General features: G+C 55.9%; 1 protein-coding gene across 25 annotated transcripts in view; it reads right to left on the bottom strand.

Annotated features, from left to right (window-relative positions):
• Positions 1-14,322, bottom strand: part of Cacna1g (calcium voltage-gated channel subunit alpha1 G) — a 65,842-nt gene that overhangs the window by 3,517 nt on the left and 48,003 nt on the right. For 4 of the 25 annotated variants that reach the window (XM_052755716.1, XM_052755720.1, XM_052755739.1 and 1 more), the window contains 12 exons: positions 14,203-14,292; positions 13,440-13,653; positions 11,390-11,443; positions 6,539-6,690; positions 5,724-5,833; positions 4,913-5,046; positions 4,588-4,658; positions 4,382-4,460; positions 4,163-4,284; positions 3,506-3,859; positions 2,661-2,804; positions 751-885 (listed from right to left, as the gene is read on the bottom strand). In XM_052755716.1, coding sequence (XP_052611676.1) covers positions 751-885; positions 2,661-2,804; positions 3,506-3,859; positions 4,163-4,284; positions 4,382-4,460; positions 4,588-4,658; positions 4,913-5,046; positions 5,724-5,833; positions 6,539-6,690; positions 11,390-11,443; positions 13,440-13,653; positions 14,203-14,292 — 1,659 coding nt within the window. Of the gene's footprint in view, positions 1-750; positions 886-2,660; positions 2,805-3,505; positions 3,860-4,162; positions 4,285-4,381; positions 4,461-4,587; positions 4,659-4,912; positions 5,047-5,723; positions 5,834-6,538; positions 6,691-11,389; positions 11,444-13,439; positions 13,654-14,202; positions 14,293-14,322 lie in introns of those variants that run through there. The other 21 variants (XM_052755733.1, XM_052755737.1, XM_052755740.1 and 18 more) reach the window with 14 other exon arrangements.

The following is a 14,322-nucleotide window of genomic DNA, read 5'->3' as shown; positions in this document are numbered from 1 at the left end:
ATATGGGCTCAGCCGGTGATAGTCCCAGCCAGTGGAAGATGGCTGTGCTGAGTACAGTCTGAGTCTTTCCCTTCTATCTCAATCCCAGGACCCACTTCTTTCAGTGAGCCACAATCTCTAGAGACCCTCCCAGCCTCTGATCAAGATCCTGCCTCAGCTGGCCTGGCTCTCATGACAGAAGACAAATGATAAGAGGAGGGGGCTGCTCACTGTCAGAGGGGCAGAGGGAAACTGAGGCAGGGTAGAAAGGTCAAAGTACACCCAAGAAGAGCCCTCCCCCATGCCCCGGAGCTTGTTGAGGACAGAACACAAGGACACATAGGGACAGCGAGAGGAGACAGGAACAGTCCCCAGAGGGGAAGGACATGGTGGTAGCAGCAGAGACGTGGCTCTCACCCAGGACATGAGTCTCATGAGGGAGAGGGTAAAGGAAGGGAGCAGGGAGGGAGGGCTGGCTGGTACAGGGCTCCAAACACAGAAGCTGGCTCCCAAGTCACTTCTGTTTTGGGCTGTCATTCCTGGAATAACCCTGTCACCACTGATGCCCCTGTAACCCTCTGAGCAGGGCCTTGGTTTTTTATCTTATCTCATTCGAGGAAGAATTCATGCCAGCAAAGGCTGGGGCACTTTGTGCCCACAGGTGAATGAATGCCTCTGGGCAGGACTAGGGCACGGAGTGGGAAGAGGATCTGGAACCCTGCAGCCAGCCTAGCCCAGGCTGGGGGAGCAGCAAGGGATGTGTGCATGTACATTGCTCTCCAGGGCACTAAGTAAGAGTGTGTGAGTGTCGTCAGGCAAAGAGTCATCCGTCAGAGCTAGAGAGCAGGACGGTTCAGACACAATCTCTGACGTCAGAGACAGAGCCTCCATCTCAGCTAGAGGGATCTAGACAGGAGAGAGATGAGCAGGCATGAGAAACCAGGACGCACACGCGCACGCGGCACACTCGCAGCCCCCCACTTCCCCTTTCCACAAAGCGGGGAGGAAGGTATCCCATGTCGCTCCCCGCCCCTGGCCCAATCGACCCACAGCACCTCCTCCCCCTCCCACTTCAACCCCCTGCTCTGATCAGAGAGTCTGGAGCAGGCACCAAAGAGACAGAGCAAACACTGGCGAAGCACAAGAGACCAAGAGACACAGTAACACATTCTAAAGATACCCCAGGCATCTTAGCAGCCCCCTCCCACACTGCCGCCACCCAGAGAGAGCGCGGAGGAGAGGGCTTCCAATCTCATAAAGATGATACCAAACACAAAAAGAACGAAGAAAGGCCCGCAAAGCCCCGTCTCCTCTCCGCAGACAGAGCAGCATGGTGGGGGTGGGGGCGCCGCGCCAGGGACAATGCCGGCAATCCGACGGCTGTTTTCTGCCTATTCTCTTCGCTTCCAAAAGCCTAGCAGGACTTGGCCTGCCCCCAGATTCCGGCTTCTCCCCCCGTGGGCCCTCCTCCGCCTGCCTGCAACCTGCTACCCCTTCTCCAATGTGGGCCTTTGAGAGGTGCTCTCCCAGCTAGTCTGAAGGGGGCGCACTCGGGCCACCACATCATCCGGCTAGCCTACCTAGGAGCTTCAACACGGGTGAGCTATTGGGGGCGGTGAGTGGTGTCCGGGTGAGTGGGCTGTTCTGACCACTGTCCTGTGGCACTCTCCTCCCTCTCTCCACCTTTCCTGTGGGCCTAGTTTAGAATGGGGGAGCCTGGGGAAGGGACCGGCTGTGTTCCTTTTCCCACTGATCGTTCTAGGTCACTGCCAGGTCTGAGACTGAATCCTAACAAGAAGCAGCACGGGTCTTTATCATGTGAAAATCACTGTCTATTTTCTACCAGGCAAAAGGCTGCCCAGGAACCTGTGGGCCTACGCCGCCTTCCCCCAGCAGGGTTCCTGCAGCAAGGCTCCAGCTGGAGTCGACATCCTTTAGCCCACTCTAGACTGGCAGTCCCTGACCTGGGGTTGGGGTTGGGGTCTTGAAGGAGTACTGGGCCCAGGGGAGGAGAACGGGGGCTGGAGGGACCAAGAAAGCCACAACTCAGGGTAAGCTGCGCTTGTGGAAGAGCACCCTAGGTGTGCAGGAAGGGGTGGCAACTGGTGAGGGAGTCAGGCCTGCTTCCTGTTCCTGTCCCAGAGGTGACCTCTATTTCCTAGGTCAGAAAACGGCCTACGACAGTCTTATCACGTCTAGTGGGTTTTGTACTTACAAGGCCACCAGAGGAGTGGGGGTGGGTACTGGACACTACAGAAGAAACAGGCTGGCTAGAACAGGTCCCTTTATGGGTCCCACAGCCACATGCACTGACCTCAGAGGCTCTTATCCCCTGGATCTGACACAGCCTCCTTTACCCCTGAAGTCTCATTGTCCCATCTCTTCTTCCTTCCAGATTCTTTCTTATGAAGAACCTCCCCAAGTCTGTTCTCCATCCTTCCCTCTCCCCTGAAAGGCTGATCTCTTCCTCTCTACCTTTCAGAGCCTGGAGCACACACGCCTCGCTCCCCCCCCCCCCCCACTGCCTCCTGCCAGATTCAGTGCTCAACTGTGGCCCTACAGTTGCTCTTTCTCTAGATACTCAGTGGGCAGGCAACAGCCCCAGCCACCCCAGAAGCACAGCATAGCATGGCACAGCTTGGCACGGTCAGAGGAAGGGGCACATGACAGGGCACAGTAACCTGTGGGTCGGAGCCGCCCGGGCTGGGGGCGGAAGGGAAGGCAGAGGGCTGGCCCCCTGGGCCTGCCAGCTCGTCCATCAGCTTCAGCTCCCCCTCCAGGGAGCCCTGGATCAGCAGGGAGATGGTGTCAAACAGCTGTCTGTCCTGGGAGGACCAGCCCATAAAGGGAGCCGGAGAGCCAGGGGAGCAGGGGTCAGAGGGGCAACGATGAGAAGTGTCAGGGCAGGGGATCGGAGAGGGGTAGACAGAACGAGTGGAGGTGAAACCCACGTGACAGGTGCACACAAACGCGCTCACGCGTGCGCACACACATACACACAACACGCAGCAACAGAGAGATGAGAAAGAGGAGAATCGGGGAAGAGGAAGGTGTAGGAGGAAGGAGAGATGGGAGATGAGAATGATCAGGGTCCACAGGGGAAGAGGGAGAGACAAGGAGAAGAGGAAAGGATAGGGAGATGGAAGGGAGTCAAGGAGGTTAGAGACGGGGTAGGAAAGAGGTTTGACAATCGGGTAAAGATAAAAAAGAAACAGGAAGGAAACAGAGAACTTAGCCTTGAGCTTAAAGCCTAGAAGGGGAAGCCACACCAGGCTGGAGGAGCTAGCATGTCCGCCACCACTTTGCTAGAGGGCCGCCGCACACACTCAATAGGGGCAGCCATTCTGGGAAAGGGCAGGTGGCAGCTAGTCCCTCAACATCGAGGTAAGAGGGCCAGGAGGACGGAGGAGAAGCCCTGGGGCCTGCTGGGCTCCTATATATATACCCTCAGTGAGCTGCTGTTTGCCCTGCCCTCCCTTGCCCCTCTCCTGCCCCACGGCCCTTTCAAAGGGGCACTGTTGCTCACCGTGGGGTGCTCGAGGGAGAAGCCCGAGGCTGCTCCAATGTGGGCCGTGGTGTGTGGAGCCCCAGGCTTAGGGCTGCCAGGGCTATTGGCACCTTCCACCCCAGGCCAGAGGAAGGGACTGCCCAGCGGGGAGTGGGGCTGCGGGCTGAGCGTCTTCATCTCCAGCTCCAGCTCCGCCTCCAGCTCCGCCTCCTCCTTGGCCTCTTTGTTGCTTTCCTCCAGGTGCTTCATCAGCACGGCTATGACCACGTTGACCAGCACGAACTGGGCCGTGAGCACGAAGGACACGAAGTAGATGGGTGAGATGACTGTGTTGTAGCAGGTGGACTCCTGGTCACAGTCGCGGAGGGTGTCCTGTGGGAGGAGTCAAGGGCAGAGGCTTGAGGGTGGGAAGGACTGAGGATGGAGCTGTTGTGGATGGGGAGGGAGATCAGTTTCCCGAGGACAGAAAGGTGTCTGACGCTGCTGTGGCAAGTATGAGTGAGTCAGAGCCTGTCCTGAGAAGAGAGAGTCTAGAGTGTTCTGACGCGTGCAACGAGGGGGCCTGCTTTTACTCGTGGCTAATACACCTTCTCAAAGAACCTTAGGTCAGAGACTGGGGCGACCTCTCTGTGTGCGAGCAGCCCTGGGAAGGGCCTCCATCTTGTGGGCTCTCACCTTCATAATGCCGTTCCAGTTGTCACCGGTGGAGACCCGGAAGAGGGTCAGAAAGGCCATACCAAAGTTCCTAAAGGTGGCATGCCGGCCCAAGCCCTCACAGGGGTGTGTCTCATCACACTCTGGGGGAAGAGGGTAAAGGAGAGAAGCCGTATTAGTCCCATGACCCCCACTTGGTCTCCAGCCCTGACTCCTCCACCATCCCCAATCTCAACTCACCCAGGTCTCCAAAGAGCTCCACGCCCAGAGCTGCAAAGATGAAAAACAATAGCATGAAGAGAAGTCCCAGGTTCCCCACCTGGAGAAGAGGGAAAGAAACGGAAAAGACGCTGCTGGCTCTCCAGCCAGCCTCCCTGAGCCCCCTGCCCCCTCCTCCTCCTCCCCAGGAGGACCCTTCCCTTCTGCCCACCCCACCTCTCAGCTACCTGGGGCAGGGCCTGCATCACCGTGTCCAGCAGCGCCCGCATGCCCACAGCCATCTTCAGCAGCTTCAGCACTGAAGAACAGGACAGTGTCAAGAGCTGGCCCCCTCCCGGTCTCCCATCACGGAGCCGGGAGAGCCAGGCTGGGCTGCAGCTGACGGAATGGTCCACCCACACCCCAACTCATTCATGCTGGGCAAACCCCTACCTATGGCAGGGGCTGGGGGAAGCCCCTGGGAACCCATAGCCATCCCCATAGCCAACTCTATCTCCCCCTGCAAGCTGGTTACTGTGGGAAGGCAGACACAAGCGGTACAGCCGGACCTACCTCGGGCAATGCGGAGCACCCTCATGATACGGATGATGGTGGGGTTGATGGGCAGCGAGGCGTTGACTTCGATCTCCTCCAGTGTGATGCCCATGATGGACAGAAGCACGATGGCCAGGTCCAGCTGATTCCACCTGGAAAATCAATCGGGAATGTAGCTCCCTGAGTCGGGGAAGGAGGTATGGGGGAGGGTGCTGTGGTGGCACAGAAAAGTAGAACAGGGAAGGGCCTGTGCTTTTCATTTTTAATTATTACCCCCCACCTCCATATGGTGTTTTGCTATGTTGTTCAAGCTGACCTCAGATTCATAGCAATCCTCCAGTCTCAGCCTACCAGCATCTGAGACTACAAGCATGAGCAGCGACACCTGGCTTCATCTGTCTTTGTTTGTTTCCAGCATTTATATGTTTACTTTGCACCAAGCATTATTTTAAGAACGTTTATATCCGTATCCCAACTCTGATATGGAGAGTGATAGTTTACACTTCACAGAGGAGGGAACTGAGGCACGCCCAGAGTCACCAGTCACTAGTAGTAGAAGTAGGATTCGAACCCAACCCAGGCAGTCTGGCTCCAAGCTCACACAGTGGTTTCTTGCTGCTAAATCCCTCCAAGTCTTGCCTTGTCAGACCCCCAAATCCCTCCCATCCCTTAAGCCCTGGATCCTTGACCACCATCACTATCAGTCCAAGGGTGGCAGCTGGACTCACAGAGTTAAGAAAGGTCTTTAGGCTCAAAGCCTTCTGGGTATTTCCCCAGGAGACACACCTCTATTTCCTCTCAATGCTCCCAGACCTCTCTCTTCTGTTACCTGTCCTGGAAGAAACGGCGGAAGCCAAAGGCCACAAGTTTGAAAACTGACTCCAAGACGAAGATGACGGTGAAGATGTAATTGCAGATCTTCAGAGCCTCGTCCAGGATCTGGCAGGGGTGGGGGCCAGATGCAGGGTCTCCTTAGGCCCAAGGCTGAAGCCTGCCCCACCCCTCCATCACCATACCTCCCCAAACTGGGAAGTAGGGTGAAGCTAAGGAAGCCTGCTCTCCCCATTTTCTACCACGATGGCTGACCACGGGCCACTACCCCATGACAATTCAAATCTGGTGCTTAATGTCTCCTTTTGAGGTGATGAGAAACACACGAGACTGTGCCAGAAGGCACAGAGCACCGAGACTGCAAAGAGGCTTGTACCTTATCAGCTCAACCTCCTCCCTGCACAGATGGGGAAACTGAGAGGGCTGGAAGGTAGAGGAGAGGGGTGACTGGAAACAGATGAGTTTGGGTGTTGAGTATTTACTAGAATCTAAGTCTCGAAGGGCAAACATCCATCTATCTGTCTTCTTCACTTTCCAAGGCTCAGAGCCACACATACTAGATGCTCAATAAAAATGTACTGGTCCCCCACTGCCTAGCTATGTGACCTTGGTCAAGACAATTAACCTACAGAGCCACAGTGTCTTCATCTATAAAACAAAGGGGATACCCACCTCTAAGGAGACCGCTACTGGTACGAGGACCCATGCAGTGTTCCCAACACTTGCCTGGCACACAGAGGCTATTACAGTTCAGGTTGTTGCCTCATCTGGGGGAGGTCCCTAGGCTGCTGGCCCAGCAGCACTCGTTCTTACCTGGGGCTGCTGGTAGTGTTCCATGGCCATAGTGACCACATTCAGCCCAATGACACCCGTGATGAAGAGGTCCAAGTAGTGACTGGTACACAGGTGGTGGACCAGGAGCCGGAAGCGAGAGTAGTCTGAGTAGTAGGGCTTGCACTGGGCTTCTGGCGGGGCAGGAAGGAGAACAGAGCGAACGTCAGGCCCTGCCCCCCACACCCCTCCACCCGCAGGCCCTCCCTGCCGCCAGCTTCTACCCCAGTGCTGAAACATTCCATCATGTCACCAGCCTCCCAGTCGCCCCCACCCCGGCTGCCCTTCGCAGGAGACGGCCGTTTTGGCCTGCCCCCAGGCAAGCATCTGTTCTACTGCCTGCAGTCAGGGGGGGAACGGGATAGGGACATGCAGAGCCCCTCCCCTACATTAGATACTGGGTGAGCCCGTATCCCAGGGCAGCTTCTAAATCGTGCCAGCTCCTTATAACACCTTTGATTCCATGTTCAGCAGCAAGGTGGATCAATAAGATGAAAGACCCCATCTAATCGTGCTCAGAGGGAGCTCCGGCCACAGAGGCGAAGGCTGCGAGGCCTTCTCCAAGCTCAGCCTCCAGGGCCGCCGAAGGGATTACATGGAGCTGGGATTTGCGATAGGACCGGAGATTGGAAATTGGACATCTTGGCTGCCTGATGACCTACCACAGGGTCCCCAGAGGACAATGCCCTGGACTTCCCACAGCCTCATGGAGGGAAGGTTGAGGGGAGGCCCAGGGCTCTGCTCGGGCCCCAGACTCAAGTTGGGAGGGTTGCCACCCACAGACTCACCCAGTTTCTAATGAGGCAGTACCCAGCCTACCCTGGGTATTGGGGTGGTCTGAGACTGCAGGCTGGGCGGGAAGTGCTGTCTGAGATCTGTCTGTCACAGGCATGGTATTACTCTTGTAATTAGCCGACCACTTAGAAAAGTCACAGTGCCAGGTTACCCTGCCAAGCAGGCAAGAGAAATCTGGGGGCAGATTTCAGGGGGTCCTCCTCCAGGTGCTGAAGTAAGGGCCAGGCCAAGGTGGGGACATGCTCTCTGGAAATGTGCCAACAGATTGGTCTCACAGGAAGCCACACAGAGGGAAGAGAGCCCCCCTGGGAAAGCCTGGCCAGCCTCAGGTCCCAGACAGCCCTTCCCCTCTTAGGAGGTCTTGGCAGAAGCCAGCCAGTGAGGGCTACAGCCTCTGAGGCCCATGCCAGGAACCAGCTGGCTCAGGAGTGGCAGAAAGCTTTGGGCCCAGGCCAGCTCAAATACAACTATCTTTTCCCATGCAGAGGATCCCTTCACAGAGAGGTAAACTGAGGCAGGGAGTGGCTTGGGGGTGAGTCCCCACCAAAAGCCAAAGGAAGAAGCGTGCCCAGAAGTGAGTGGCAGGTTTGGGCTTGCGAACCACTCGGCAAGCCCACCCGACCCGTCTCCACATCGGCCTTGAGGTGTGGATAACCCGGGGCACAGACCCAAAAAGGCCAGCTGCACCTCGGAGGTGCTTGAGACCATCCCTTTGTTTTCAGAGGTGGCCCTGCCAGGTGTGACTTTGCTCAGGCGGCCCTCCTGACACCCAAGAGCATGGGGAGTGGAGAGGCCAGAGGCAGGGGATGCCATGAGACCACGGGTCATCCACACCCGATAGTGGAGGGTGGTTGGGCCAGCCAGGGCCTCTTCCTTCCTTCCTTCCTTCCTTCCTTCAGTACCATGAGAACCAGAGGGCGCTAGTCACCCTGTGTTGCTTTAGCAGCCGGAACTCTTTCTCTGCATTAATCTCCATAAATGCCGAGAACACCCGATCCCATTATGCTAAAATATGAATGGAGAATTAACTAAAATGTTTTGAATACAATTAGGTTAAAAGAAGCGGCTCCTTATTAGCCCCGTTATTAGTTGAGAGAATGTCGAGGGGAGGCTGGGAGAAGTCCCCTCGTCCTCTATTACCCCTACTTGACTATTGTGGGCACACCAGGGCCAAACAGAGGGATCACCAACATCTCTGCCTTCCAGCCTTGCTTCGGGAGTCTGAGTGGTGGGGGAGGGGCTGCATTCCGCCAGGGACCCTCCAGGTAACTGGGGGGAGGGTGACGGGGGGGGGGGGAGGTGGCGGGGGGGGGGGATGTGGCGGGGCAGGGAATGACTGAGGCAGGGCGGCTGTTCATGGCCACAGTTCCCAAATATCCTTCTACCTGAGCCCACAGCCCTGATTGGCAGGCATCCAGGAAACCCTCCATTAGGACACAGGTCAAAAGAGCACCAACTAGAGCGGCCTGTCCTCCAGCAGCCCCTCTGCCATCCAGACAGACCCAGAGAGTAAGTGGCCCAGCACCAGAATGAGACAGCAAGACCCCAGCCTCCGGCCTCATCTCCCTGCCTCCTACTAGTACCAACTGCCTTTGGCAGAGTAGAGCTCGGTGAGACAGTGGGAGACCAGTGGCACCAGGCCCCTGGAGAGCTCCAGGGGCCAATGAGGAGAGCTGGAGGGGGCTGTGAGGGGCAGCAAGAGGCACAGTGAGTTAGCAGAGCTCACAGGGAGCCCAAGGCACAGTTAGGGCAGCGGGTCTGCCAAGGACAGCGGGAGGGAATAGGCTTTTAGCAGGGATATAGCCCCCCCCCCCAGCAAAAGCCATGCTGCTGTGGGTCCTGGCCTGGTGGGAAGAAAAGAGGGGTCGGTGGAGATGGAGGCCAGAGATGTTGAAGGAAGTGAAGCTGGTGCTGGGGGTCAAGTGTCACAGGGCTGGTCTTGTCACCCGGGAGCCCCAATCTCTCCCTTCAGACCTGTGTCTGCTTAGGCCCAGGGTCTCGATAGTCCAACTTTTCCATTTCGCCTTTCCTCGGGCCGGGTGATATCTCCTGCTGGCCACAGCAGAAGGGTGGGTGAAGGTGTTTTAGCAGGAAAGGGAGTTTATATGTTTGACTCTCAGAAAACCCAGACTAGAGACCTGGCTTGACCCCAGTCACTGTGGTAGATAGACTGGCATATCAGCACCCCAGCATCTGGGAGTCTAGTAGAAATTCAGGGCCAAGATCCCTGTGGGAGACCTTTAGGGTGAGTCCCAGGAAGCCCTGTCCAGTCTCTCCATGTAAGTCTTACTCACACTGAAGTCTGGCAAGCTCTGGTATAGACCCTGATGAGTCCCAGGCCCTGAGAAGAGGGATGTAAGATGTTACGAGGCCCTGTTCGGAGTCTAGGTCATTGCTACAACCAAAGAGAGTATGCATGTGCCATCAGGAGCAAGCCAGGACCCCTGGGTAGGGGTGCAGGATAAGACAGCCAGTGTGTGCTGTGGTGTAGGTATGGTGGACCTTGATAGCTGTGCCTACATATGCCAATTAATGAGACAGTTCCTTGGGTAGAAGAGCCTCAGTGGGCCAGCCGTGTGTTTGGGTGGTGTTTAGGGGTAAAGTTGAGCATGTGTATTCTTCAGTCTCCACACCAGCCTGCTGCCCAGTATCTCAGAAGGGTTAAGCTAAAGACTGCTTCTCCCCATCTTCCCCACATCCCCTACCATGTCAGAATTTTGGAAAACAATTCAACACCAAGACATGGGGATCCTAGCAATAGAGATCCAAACCAGCCAGAGACTCCTGAGCCCCCTGAGGGATGCTCCTCAATGTCAAACACCATAGCTCAGGACCATGGCAACAGGAGATGATGATCTGCCAAGGCTCAGAAGGCCCCTTGAGTAGGTCTCTGAGCCCTCACAGACCCCTGCAGCCCGTTTCCCCAGGATGGCACCTGCCTGAGTTGGGCAGTGAGGAATGATACAGTCAGTGGTTCCCAGGCTGAAAACCCAAGCCCTCAGCAACAGAGAAAGCAGCCATGTGGGGGCCTTGCATTCTCAATAAAATTTCTCAAAGCTTGAAGGAAATCATCCATTCGCTCATGTGAAGACCCCGTAGACTAATTTAATGGCACAACAGCTCTCCTCACCATCATTTACTGTGTGACCTTCTGCGGCTCAGAAGCTCTGATCAGCAATTAAATGTGCCTTTGATTAGTGAAAATAGTGAAACAAAGCCGTTATCCACATGCTCCCGACTTCAGACAGTCTACCAAACTGCAGGATCTGTGGGAGAGGCCAGAAGGGGAATCCTCGGATAAACAGCTTGGGAACCATCAGGGAATGTGATGAGAACCCACAGCCCTTGCCATAGACTCTGATCCTCCCAGTCTCCATCTGGGACTAGTATCGGGGGGACTAGGAGACAGAGTGGGGCACAGGGTGAGGGACAGGCTCTGGGAAGTCTTCCCAGAGACACACACAGCTTTTGGAGGGACGGACTCAACCTGTTCTCAAACCTCTGGCTTTGGTGGGGAGAAACTTGTAGCTAACACAGTCTTTCCGTTCCCAATTCCTGACGTTTGTAGCGACGACGTGGCCACCGTGATTACTTGACTATTAATGAGTTGGTTCAATTATTCATTGCTACATTTTTAAAACAAATCCTTCCCCTCACTGCTCCTCTCATCCTCTCCCTTGGATCAAAGACTCCCTTTCAGACAAGGGAAGGCAGAGAGATTTGCAGCTTAATAATCAATGGTGAGGACAGGAGAACAGAGAGGAGGTGCAGAATCCCGGGACCTCTTCAGAAGACCTGGATCCTCCAAGAACTGTTAAGCCAGAGGGGGGCAAACGCACTTCACTTCCATCCAGCTTATCATGGGCCTATGGGGGAGGGGATGGGGGAAACGACGCAGACCCAATGCTTCAGGCTCTGCCCTCTCGGGGGCCCCAAGGACCCCCAGCCCTTCACCCCTAGAGAATAGAATCAATGAGCCATGGAGAGGGAGCAAAGAGCATGTCCCACACGCATGAACCCACACCCCAGACGCAGTACCTGACGCAGCGCTGGCTGAGCTGCCGGGAGCAATTACATCGTCCAACATTAGATCTAAAAGAACGAAACACGACATTGGTCATTGACCGGACCAGGTGCGCTGGGCAGGGCCCCTCAGCTCCAACCCTCACTCTGCCGACAAATGGGGTATGCTGAGCGCTAGCAATTGATTCTGAATGCCAACCCCAGACTCGGGCACCTGAAGAAGGCAACTCTCCAGGGTCACAGGGGTGGGGAGGTACTGGAAGGGGGCAGGCAGACTGTCATCAGAACAGATGTCCACTCCTACCCCCGCTGTGGCCTCAGCTGCACCTCAACAGCTACAGACCCCAGAAGCAGAGCCAGCTGGTCAGGCAGGGGCCACAGTGCCTCCTGCCAAAAAAAAAAAAAAAAAAAAAAAAAATCCATCTGCAGATGCCTTGTTGAGGCAGCTCACTGCCAGGGGTGTGCAGTGGGTGGAGCAGAAGTGGGAGCGTGGCCCTGGGGACAGGGTACCTGCCCAGCTTTAGAATCTACAGGGATGCCAAGGCCAGACCCCAACCCAGAGCTGGGAAGAGGGGGGCCTTTCACGGGTGATGGGTGGATGTGAGATATTGGGAGTTGCCCCTGCTCATGGCCGACTGGGGGCCAGAGTCCCCCTCCACATCCTCCTGGAGCATCTCTGGCCCCACCCCACTCTCATCCTTGTCTGTAACTCCATGCTCTCCCCTTCCTCCAAGCACCTGCCACGGGCAGCAGGAGATGTAGCTGAGAGCACAAGGGGGCAGAGGCACTGAGCCCCTAACTCACTCGGTGGTACTCACATTTCCACACACCAAAGGGAAACTCAGAGCGCGGCACACATCTGATCGGCGGAAGGCAGACGGTTTGTGAGCGGGTGGAGAGGAGGGGAACCCACAGACCAAACAGGGAGAGACACAGGGAGACACACAAAGGCTTTGAAACCCACACACTGAGACACGTGGAGGAACGTGGGCTGTTACTGAGAGAGGCGAGGAGATGACTGAGCACCAGACAGACAGGAGCCCTGAACGGGAGCCAGGTGCACACACACCTGCACACACGCCGGAAACAGCAACTACGGAGCTACTCCTCTTCCTCCCAACTCTATGTGTCTTTCCCATGTGTCTCAGCCTGTCCACAGCAGAGCGTGAAGGTGAGAGGCGTGAAGCCTCACCCACCCTGTGCAAGAGGTGCTGGGAGAACAGATGAGGGCCTGGAGGGGGTCTTGGGCCAAAGAGTGGTTATTTAGCTTTCCTATGAGCATAATCCTTTCCAGAGACAAGAGAAGACTCTTCCTATCCTTTCTCTTTCTCCTTCTCATCCTTCCTTTTTTTGGTCTGGCTTCTTGAGACAGGGTCTCACTGTTAGCCCAAGCTGGCCTCAAACTCACTGTGTAGCCCAGACTAGCTTTGGGCCTGGGATCCTTTTGTTTCTGCTTCCTGAGTGCCTTGATCATCGGCTTGTGCTACCAGGCCTGGCTCTTCTTTTCTTTCTTCTTTGGCAAGAAAACCACCAACCACCAAGGGGCCAGGTAGCTTTGTTGGAGAAAAGGGAAAGGGCTGTGGTTCTGAAGTTCATTCTCAACTACCGGCTCTTTGCAGGTTCACCTGAGCCCTGGCTGAGCAGCTATGGACTCTGAGCACACACGGAGATTAGAATACTTGCTGGGCAAGGCTGTGTTGATCTGAGTTGGTACCTAGGCTAATCCCCGGATCACTGGACACCAGTACAGGGAGGTGCAATGTCAGGTCAGGTGGATGTCCCTCCTCTGAGAGACAACTGAGATGCTGTCAGTTTCTCCCTGGCATCCTCTGGGGAGTATGAGGCTGAGACCGAGGGAGCCTCCTGGGGGGACAGCTCCCTCCCCATGGAGCTGACCTGGTCTGCTTCATGCAGGCTCTAAAGGCGGACGGACATGCTGTTGAGGAAAGGAGATGTGGAGGGGGGCAGGAGCACTTCTCCCAGCCCCCAACCCCAGCTCCCAACCTCCTGCCGTCACAAGGCCAAGGTCAAGCATGACCCAGAGAGACGTGGAAAGACTACCGACCGGCCATCTGCTTCTCCTTACTCCTTCTCTTTTTCTCCAGCCTCTTGAGTCGCTTCTCCTCACGGCGCCGCGCCTCCTCCTCCTCCTGGTGCTGCCGACACTTGTGGAAGTTCTCCACCACCACGCCCACAAACATGTTCAGGACAAAGAAGGCCACGATGAGCAGGAAGGAGATGAAGTACAGCAGCATCCAGGGGTTGTGGTTCATGATGGGCTGGTGGGGAGCAGGAAGGCCATGTGGTCCCGTCAGCCTGATGGGGACCACCTCAGGGGCTGCCCACCTTGGCTAAAGTTGTACATCTTGATGGGAACCATCTCAGGGGCTGCCCACGTTGACTAGACTTGTACAAAAGTTACATCAGCCTGATGGGGGACCATCTCAGGGGCTGCCCACCTTGGCTGGACTTGTACAAAATTAAACAGCTTCAGGGATCTGACAAGTGAGTGGCTGGTATGAGTTGGCATCAGGCAAGAATGGCTATTCTTTATCTAGTAGTTTTCTTTGTGCCTGCTAACTCCTGCCCTGAGGGGATGGGAGCCCAGTGTTCTCAGACCTTCAGAGTTTTCATGCCAAATTTACCAATTTTTAACTGTTCGCCCACCATTTGAAAAAAAAAAATTAAACTTATTGTAGGCCCACAGATGCAGCCCTGCAGTAAGCTGCCACATGTTCTTCTGACCCGAGCTTGCCTGGTTACTCTTGGCAACCAGCCCAGGCTGAATGACCTGAACCCAGAAGGGGTCCTTCCCACCCCCACCTTACCTGCTGGTCCACACCCACAGCATCCAGCCCATCATACATGATGTCAACCCAACCATCCTTGGAGGCCAGCACGAACAGGGACATCAGAGCCTGGGAAGTGGGGGGTGGGGTAGGAGAGGA

Source organism: Peromyscus californicus, unplaced genomic scaffold, assembly GCF_007827085.1.
Source record: "Peromyscus californicus insignis strain IS unplaced genomic scaffold, ASM782708v3 Scaffold_3__1_contigs__length_106647218, whole genome shotgun sequence".
Taxonomy (NCBI): Eukaryota; Metazoa; Chordata; class Mammalia; order Rodentia; family Cricetidae; genus Peromyscus; species Peromyscus californicus.
Note: the sequence above shows the minus strand (reverse complement) of the source record. Positions and strands in the feature narration are given on the sequence as shown.